At 31.2% G+C, this 9,540-nt stretch overlaps 1 protein-coding gene across 3 annotated transcripts; it reads left to right on the top strand.

The window, feature by feature from the left end:
- Positions 1 to 3,550: 3,550 nt before the first annotated feature.
- LOC123891027 (ribosomal RNA small subunit methyltransferase NEP1-like) lies at positions 3,551 to 9,337 on the top strand. Of its 3 annotated transcripts, none has more exons than XM_045940808.1 (9): positions 3,551 to 3,633; positions 6,020 to 6,055; positions 6,422 to 6,730; positions 7,063 to 7,155; positions 7,874 to 8,018; positions 8,154 to 8,258; positions 8,612 to 8,694; positions 8,773 to 8,830; positions 9,083 to 9,337. In XM_045940808.1, exons 3-9 carry the CDS (start codon positions 6,437 to 6,439, stop codon positions 9,160 to 9,162), a joined length of 858 nt encoding a protein of 285 aa, XP_045796764.1. In that variant the 5' UTR covers positions 3,551 to 3,633; positions 6,020 to 6,055; positions 6,422 to 6,436; the 3' UTR covers positions 9,163 to 9,337. The 3 variants fall into 3 exon arrangements, with proteins under 3 accessions (XP_045796764.1, XP_045796766.1, XP_045796767.1); XM_045940810.1 differs by having other exon boundaries at positions 3,587 to 3,631; positions 6,018 to 6,059; XM_045940811.1 differs by lacking the exon at positions 3,551 to 3,633 and having other exon boundaries at positions 6,018 to 6,055.
- Positions 9,338 to 9,540: the final 203 nt, after the last annotated feature.

Here is a 9,540-nt window from a genome sequence, read left to right as displayed (position 1 = left end):
CACAATTATCCAGAATAGAACTCTAAAAAAAATTTGATTTTAAATACTCCCAAAATAGATTTTTAATTTTAAATGAAGTTAATTAACGAGAAATAAATTATTGAAGAGTTCTAAATTTCAAAATATTCTAGACAGTAGTTATATTTTATGTATATAATTGCACAGTTTATATTTTTATAAAAGGAGTATATAATATTTGAACAAATTTTTCCTTATATGCAATTATATAATATAAGTCACAAGGTTTTAAAAAATAATTAAATTGCACTGACCTCTGAGAGTGTGACTTTTATCCTTGTAAATAGATCGTCACTAAGCTTTAATAACTATAGCTAGGTTTCAGGAAGTCTTTTACAATCTCATCTCAAGCGATTCATAAAACAAATAAAGAGAAAAAACCGACCAAGTCATAAAACTTTATTTCAATAAATTAATACACAAGAATGTTGCAATTTAATTTACCTTGAGAATTAACAAGTGGACATTTAAATAACAATAAGGCAACATATAATTTACACAATATTTGGTGTGTTAGTCAATAAGATTGAGTCTAAACTAATTCTAAAATGTAACACTATTAAAACAATTCGTTACTACTATAATATGACAAATTATACAAATGTATTTTAGACTCAAATCTAGAGAATGTATTTATATAAAATATTGCACAATTTTCAAATTTAATCAACACCAAATATTTAATCTCAAAATAGTTGATATAAATATAAATTATTTTTAGGTGTCCAAAATTCCAAAACTTTTGCCAGAATATCAGAATAATAAATATTAATTATTTGGCAAGCAAACGTAATAAAAGGAAAGGAAATTAATTATGCCTGATGCAAGTACGTAGGTTTCCCGTAAAGCAAAAAAATAATAAAAAAATACAGTTTCTTCTTCTTCACCCTTAGTTTTGAACCCGACTCGTTCTTTAAGGTTTATAAAACAGAAAACAACAATTGAATATGGGTTTTGATGCGATTAATGGGAGTCCCATAACAATTTTGAGAATCGTCAAGATAAAAGAGAGAAATCGGAGATCAAAGATTTCAATGGTTTTATATATCCGAAAATTAAAACGGTACATCACATGTATTGAAACCGAATTTGTACACGAAAATAAAATCACTTAAAACATGTTGTTCATGAAATTCCTAAACAATTTTGGCAGTTTTGAGTGAGAATAAAGCCATAAATTAGGTATCGTAATTTTGCATGCAATAACAAGGATCATGAATTTAAATGTGCAAGTTATGATTATGATATTTTCCAGAAAGATACATTTTGATGGAAAATAGGCACGATAGTTTGTAAACCGTGTAGTCAACATAGGTGATTTCAAGCGATCGATTTCAGTTTCAAAACAAAATAATAATAACCATAACATGCATCTAAAACCATCCACAATGAACATATTCATTTTTTAATATTTAACTGGACCTCACATGTACACATGACTCATTTATAATTTTTTATTAATGGTATCTAATAAATATTCAATCCCTCCAACCCAAATCTCTTAAAAAGTTCTAAATGTGTCCCACCAATAACGCATTCCACCAATAAATATACATCTACATCAATATAAATGAGACCCATAAAAACAAAATAAATATTACTTATTATCGTAGAACTAGTACCTATTAGGTACTTTTTGTGTTTTGCTCCAATGGGGTACCTATTAAGTACTAGTACTTAAAAAAATAAGTACCCACCATTAGAGATGGTCTAAGGAGCTCTGATACCAATTAAAGGATTTTTATATAAATGGTCATAGATCTGTAGACACAAATTATAGCATATTATTATTAAATAAATAGATCAAAGAAAGAAATTGTGTACCTTTAAGGTTCTTGAAGACAACCAGAGAGGAATAACTACCCTCATCACTGTTAGTGTTTCAGAGAGTCAGGTTTAACCTTGCGTTGAAATGTCTGATGAATAACGTTTATATAATTGAACGGCCGAGGGCGGAGACCTCTCATTGGGCTTAATTAAATTGTCAAACTCATCACGGTCCATTCAGAAACAAGAGCTCAATCAAATAATTCATCAATAATTAAGTGGTTAATATAATAGACCGTAGTTCATATTAATAATAATTTCTCATAATTGATTATTGTAAATCCATGATTGATTAATTAAATAATTAATCCAACATTAACACCCAGTAAATACTATATTTTAATCGTAACGTATTTCTCTTCACTAACATTTTTTTAGAGTCATGTATCTATACTCTTAATTGCAAAATGGAGTGAATATGACCGTAAAAAACTTATTTATACAACCCCAATATGCATAAGTGATTGTTCTTAAAAGTATTAATTCATGATTGTTTAAGAAAAAACCGCAACGACAAACGGCCTCCAAGTCTTTCACTTTTATTACTTGGGGTGAGGTTTAAAAATGGAGCGAGATGACTTTAGGCGAGGTCGGCCCAGGCTCCGGATACACGAGACATGCTCAAATAACTTTGCGCTTCAGGTCTTGAGGTCGGCCCAGGCACCGGATACACTGAGACATGCTCAAGTAAATTTTTCCTATGCTTTTCATGTATATTATGGAGAAGATGAAGTACATTATTTTTTATTTCTTTTTAGTCTTACCAAAAAATATTAAAAAATTTAAGAAAAATAAAATAATTCTCAAAATTTTAGAAAATAGAGGACTAAAAATATATCTATCTATTCTATACTATACTATACTAAAACTTCGACCTGTGCGGAGCACGGGTCTAATTAACCTAATATGTAACAAAAAAATTGTAATATTAAAAAGTATTTTTAAAAAACTTTGTTGTAAGCAAAAAAATGCGGGTTTGATTGCCACGGTAGACAAATTTATTTATTTTTTAATTTAAAACCGCAATAAAAAGAGAGAAAAAATGAGCGCGGAAAATATTAGGTTTAGGGTTAGTGTATCGGAATAAACTTAGAATATATATATGAGAAAATATTATAAATGCATTTAATATTAGGTTAAAACATTAGGATGACAAAATTATACTGCAGATAATTTATTTTTATTTTTTTTGTAACACTTTGTTCCTTTATCTTTTATTTGTAACACTTTAACTTAAGATAAAGGACCTGCAGTGTTGACTATTAGGATTTTTAACTTTAATCACAATTGAATTTGAAGCACATGCTCCAGTGGTTGAAATTTTTTATTGTAGGCAAATGATGCGGGCTCGATTTCCACTGTAGACAAATTAATTTTTTTTTTAATATAAAACTGCAATAAAAAAGAGGGAAATGAGGTTTAGGGTTAGTTTATTGAAATAAACTTAGAATATAAGAGATATATAAATATAAAAAATACATGAATTTTGATGTAAATTTTTTTAATAGCAACAAAAAAATTTTATTAACAAACTCACAACACATTTTTTTTTACGGCAAAAATCTTTTAACAATAAATAGACCAATACAAGGTGGAATATATTATAATAAAAAATAAGATATTTTTTTGTTTTTTAAACACAGGCCCGGGCCTGATCCGCTCGTAAAAAAATAAAGAATTTGTAAAACATATTAAAAAATAAAACGTTTATATTATCACACAAGAAGTGAACCACAAGAAGTGAAACACACATCTCGTCTTCTCTGAAACCCAACGAGAAAGACGGCGCTTTCTGTAACGCCCCGACTTTTAGAATTATTCGTTTATTTAGAATTTAGTTAATCCTTGTCTATTTTGTTAGGAATTAATGGTTTAGATGTGTTTGCATGATTATCTAATTATTTTAGCTTGTTAAATAATTAGTTGACGGAAATTTGAAGTACATAAGATGAAGTAGGAAAAATAAATGATTTAGAAGTAGTTAGAGAAATTGGGCCTTGTAGCATGAATTGGGAGGTAATAAAATAATAATAAATATTAAATAATAAAACAAAATTCTCATAACTTGGAGACATAAAATAACCTAGTTTTTTTTTTATAAATAGGCTAAAGTAGTGACAAATTAGGATTGCCCACTATTTTACTGAAACAGAAAAATAAAATAGAGAAGAAAAGAGAGGATTCGCGAGAGAAAGAAAGAGGAGAAAAACCACGGAGAAGTAAGGGGTTTGTTCGACTCACTTAGGAAATCCTGAAATTATAGTTTTATGAGTGCAGCCGTTCCTTTTCTTTCTAGGAGTATCAATTGCTTGTGTTGTGGTTTATGTTGTTCTTCTTTTAAATTTAAAACTCTACCTTCTGTTTTAATGTGAGTGCATGTGATATGTGTTACATTTAAAAATCGTGTCCTATATTCCTATGTGCTATTGAGTTGCTGAGTTCTTGGGTGGTGATATTATTGAGTTAAAAAAAAGGGAATTATAGTGCTTATGGTGCTTTAGGGGTCTTAATCGGTTTAACAATGTCCCTGTAGTTTTTCTGGGTCCAAGACTATAAAAATAAGAGTTTTTGAGAAGTGTTAATGGTGTTGTGGTTTAATTTTAAAGAGAACTCTAACCTCCTTTTACGTGCGATTCGATTGCCGAATTTTAAAACTAATTACGGGTATCTCTTTAAAATCGAACGACGATCAAAACGATATATAGAACGTTGAATATCGTTGAGAAACGAGAGAGGAATAACCGGGTCGGATTCCGGGTCGCACGACCCGTTTTACAGCAAACCGGGTGAAGAAGGAGGTGAACAGTGTCACTTCCCTTCGCCCAGTCGCAGCCCCGGAGAGTGGCGGCGCGTGAGACCTATAGGAGACTCCAATTGTTTTATTTCTTTTTACAGTAAAATAGTAAATAATTTTACGAGAATTTTGGTACCACTTTGATAATTTTTGGACACTCGTAGCTATTTTTAATTAATTATTTCGAGTAAAAATGTGATTAAAAATATTATAATTTCATGAAAATTTCCCAAAAAAATTATGTACAGTATTTTGAATATTTAGAACCCTTTGGTGTGATTCACTCTCTCTGGTTCCTAGATTTGAAATTATTTCATAATTGTTGTCTATTAAATTGAGTTAATTTTCTAACTAAAATTGCAAATCAGTTTTTAATTAAATTACTTGAGTCGGGGCTGTTTCGGGTATTGGTCGGTCGCTGTTAAAAAGAGTAAACTAATTAGTTTGACTAAGATTGGACTATCGTTGGTGTTGTCTTAAATCGTGGTTCGTTATTAGTAGTAGTGTCGTTTTAGTCATGTTGTTGTGGTTGGTTATTAATAAGTGTTGAGCTATATTATTAATAACGATGTTGAATTATAATATTATAATGATTATAATGTTGTTGAAGTATCATTATTATTATTATTATTATTATTATTATTACTATTATTATTATTATGAGGTAGTCATGAGGTAGTAAAGATGTCGTAATGATGTCGTATATATTATTATTATTATTATGAGGTAGCCATGAGGTAGTAAAGATATTAAAATGATGACGTATATATTATTATTATTATTATTATGAGGTAGTCATGAGGTAGTAAAGATGTCATAATGATATCGAATTATATATTTATAATGGTGTAGTAATGATGTAGCAATGAAGTTGATGAATCGTTGGTAGCGCGTGTGTATTAGCTTGTTGAACTGTGGTATCTAAGAGTTGTGTTGTGCGAGTATTCAGTCGTCCAAAAGGATAATATGTTGCTTGTTGTTACTATGTGTTTGGCTACGTCTTATATTACTATAGAATTCAGTTAATTGTGTGACGTTGTTACTCACCCCTTTTTTTGGTTCGCCCCTACGATGTGCAATCGTAGGTTTTCAGGTAAACAATGATGCTTAGCTGAGAGTCCGGAGATGGCATTAGGAGCTGTCTTCCTTTTGCGTTTTCAATAATTGAGTCGCTCTGCTAGGAAGTCCTAGGGGAAAACTCTAAATTTTATTTTAGTTGTTTTATTGCTTTACGAATTTTTAAATTGAACCGTGGTGTTTACCTTAGTAATTTGAATCTTTCGGACAAATTAGTTTTGTTTATGAGTTTGTTTCCGCTGCATTTTTATTAAAGAGACATTTTACAAATAAAATTAAAGGGTAAAAATTAAGGGTGTTACACTTTCACACCTCCGATCGATTCGTCTACATTCCCAGGCAGGTAATTTTATGATTTTGCTTCTTTTTTCTTCTGCTTCTTCGTCTGTCGAGGATCGCTTCCTTACCCATTAAGTTTGGGGGTTAGGTTTATCTTGGATTTTGCAAAATCATGTATTGAGAGACAGCGGAGGTTTTGCTAGGTTTATGCATAATAGTAATGTTGTGTCGCCTAGGTTTATGAATATAGTTTTTCAAATACTAGATTTTGCTATACAGAAAGGTTTAGCGTCGCAGCTTGTTGTCACCCGTCTACCCTCTGTTCATGTGTAATATTATATTTTGCTATATATAAAGTCATTATATATTTAATCTACTTTTGTTTATCAAAAAAATTATATATACTTATTATCTCTTCGGCTGTAGTCTGTGCGTGCCGAAATGACTAGAGCTTACAGGGTAAAGGGGAAGAAGAGGAAGAACAGGGACGTTGTTGAAAAGTACCACCGTGAAGAAAAAGAAGTCGAAGATGAAGAACAAGTTCAACCAAAGAAACCAAATCTTCAGAAGGAAGAACCAACTCAAACACCAACATCATCAATAATAACAGAGGAAAACAAAAATAACGAACTCATTGGTATCCCAATTGCTCCTCCAACTGAAAAGAACAGTGAGAAACCAGGTGTTATATTTATTCTCGAAAAAGCTTCTTTGGAAATCGCTAAAGTCGGCAAGGTAATCGCTAATGTCAATTGATCGTAATTTGCTAAATCACTAACAACATTTGACTTGATAAGCTGAAATTTTACAGTGAGAGTGTATCAAAATTAAGCACTTGTTTTAATGTTGTTTATTACTAGCAAAAATGTTGAGCGGTTTGAGTAGTATGCATGAGGTCCAGGGTTTGATCCTCTGCTCCATTGTAAACCAAAAGAAAAAAAAAATGTTGTGCAAGATTGTTTGTGCAGATAGTGGACGTGTAAAAATTCTTATTTGAACTTATATTATTTATGTGTGTGATGGTTTGGTATTGTGATTAATGATGATGTTGATCTACTTGTCTACAGACTTATCAGCTTTTGAACCCGGATGAACATGCTAGTTTTCTCCTCAGTCAAAAAAAGAAACCTGATGATTACAGACCTGATATTTGTCATCAGGTTGGTTCAAAAATGTTTTTATTAATTATATTTTCACTACTTTCTGTTATTGAGTTTGATGTTTATGTTAATATGCTTCTTGGTTGGTTTTAAAATGGTTAGGCTCAAAATGATTAAACACTGTTTTGTCCTAAGTTTATTGACATGTTCTAATTTCAGAGAATGTACCATGATGGTCTTGAATTTTGTAGTAATAATTTGGATTAAATGTTATTTTAGTCTCCAAAGTACCATAATTTTTGCTTTTAGGACTCCAATTTTTTGTCTCATTTATGAAAATGTTTCAACTTCGATTGTGTATGTTTTGGGCGTTCCACATTAGATGAGATACGGCTTGAAAAAGTGTTTATAAGTGGGAGACATCCCTTGTCTTACAATCTGGTTTTGTAGGATTGAGTTAAGCTCAACATAAATTTTGAGATAGTATAAGAGTCTATCCAAGATTTTTTGAACTCACTTTCCGGCCACATGGGTCATGCTCTAATATCCAGTCTTGAGCATAAGAGTAGGTGTTTTGAGAATCTCACATTGGATGAGCTATGGTTTGAAAAACTATTTATAGGTGGGAGACATCCCTCACTTGACAAAAATATTGATACGTTTTAAGAAGTGAAGGACAAAAATATTAGTCAAGCCAAAATGATCATATTTTGAGGAATGAAAAACATATTTAAGCATAATAATTTAGAATCTCATCTCATATAAATTTTGTTTTCAGGCACTTCTATCTATTTTAGATAGCCCATTGAATAAAGCTGGGAGGTTGAAAATGGTATACATAAGGACTGAAAAAGGCGTTCTCATAGAGGTCAGGCCCGATACTCGTATTCCAAGAACATTCAAACGGTTCGCTGGTCTCATGTGTAAGTTTGACTTAGTTACCTATTTGATTTGATTATGTTAACACTACTATCTTGTGTGTGCCTGCATGATTTTCTTTTTGTGAAGAAAATGAGGAATCTCTTATTTTTTGCTCTTAAAACATTTCTTCCTTGCAGTGCAACTGCTTCAGGAATTGAGGATATCTGATGGTGGGAAACGTCTTCTCCGCATAATAAAAAACCCCGTAACCCAATATTTGCCTACCAACTCGTGGAAAGCAGGTTTGTTATTGTTGTTCAATGCTTTTGAAATTGATTCCATACAGTGTTGCCAATCATGGATTGCAAAGATTAGCAGTTTGTTCACATTTTGCTACGATATAGTGCTATAGCACCGCTATTTGAAAACACTTTGTACTAAATAGCATAGCATGGAACGAACAAATAAATGATTTGTTCAAATTGCGCTATGCTATAGCGCTATAGTTGTTATTTGATAACCTTGATTTCATGAAGGCCACATGTTTATTTCCTTTGTTTCTTCCTTTTTGTACTATTCACTAATCTTGATGTACACACTTGTGTGTTTCTCTTCTCTTAAAAAAATATAATTAATTGCTCTCTTTGAATGATAGGTTTATCTTCTAGTTCAAAGAAGGTGGTAAATATGAAAGACTATTTGTCAACAATTCCAAGCAATCTGGACCTTGTCTTTGTGGTACTTACTAGCTCAATTTTTAAATTCCTATACCTATTTATCTTAGTAGGTTTTAACTTCTGAATGATCTAATTTAAGGTAGGAGCAATGGCATATGGGAAGGTTGAGACAGATTACACAGAGGATTATATAGCTGGTATGTTATCCTTGTATTCACCTTACCTTAAATTTGGGCCTCATTGGATTAACTTATTTGAGGTTATCTACTGTTATAAACACTTAACACTTGCAATTAAACCTCTTTGTTATAGAAGTAGCTTATACACAAACATTTATATGATAAACGCTTGCTTGATAAAACTGTTTATCCAAACATGACCAAAATGTATTTGTCCACAAAGGAGAATAACTATCGAGTTTCTAACTTTATTATGTTTCTTGATTGCAGTTTCTGAGTACCAATTAACTGCTGCCTACTGTATTGCAAGGATTTGTAATTCCATTGAGGGAAAGTGGAACATATTGTGATTTATGATTTAGCTTCTTCTATTTAATCTGGATGAACAATATATTCTTTTGAAGAGCATATTCAGTTTATGTAATATTTAGGGACAGGTAGGTCTGTGTCGTGTGAGCACTAGGCCTTGAATATTTGTCGGTTTGTTTTTAACTTTCTATTCTAACTTATCTCTATATTGTTCTACATCATAGGAACTCTTTGTTCTCTATTTGCTATCAAAGCATTTTCTTGGAAATTTTATGGTTTCAATTTTCAACCAAAATAATGCAGGCCAATAATAAAGAATTATGTGGAGGATCAAATAGATTAAGCAACCAAATATGTGAGGACGATAATAATAATAATAATCAAACCAAAAGATAAAACGGCTAGAGAGAAAAGACAAT

This window comes from Trifolium pratense, linkage group LG6 (assembly GCF_020283565.1).
Source record: "Trifolium pratense cultivar HEN17-A07 linkage group LG6, ARS_RC_1.1, whole genome shotgun sequence".
Taxonomy (NCBI): domain Eukaryota; kingdom Viridiplantae; phylum Streptophyta; class Magnoliopsida; order Fabales; family Fabaceae; genus Trifolium; species Trifolium pratense.
Note: the sequence above shows the minus strand (reverse complement) of the source record. Positions and strands in the feature narration are given on the sequence as shown.

Coding starts and splice junctions, on each gene's coding strand:
- LOC123891027 (XM_045940808.1), top strand. CDS start 6,437: ATGACTAGAGCTTACAGGGTAAAGGGGAAGAAGAGGAAGAACAGGGAC. Junction 7,156..7,873: donor GACCTGATATTTGTCATCAG/GTTGGTTCAAAA, acceptor TTTTGTTTTCAG/GCACTTCTATCTATTTTAGA. Junction 8,259..8,611: donor TACCAACTCGTGGAAAGCAG/GTTTGTTATTGT, acceptor TTTGAATGATAG/GTTTATCTTCTAGTTCAAAG.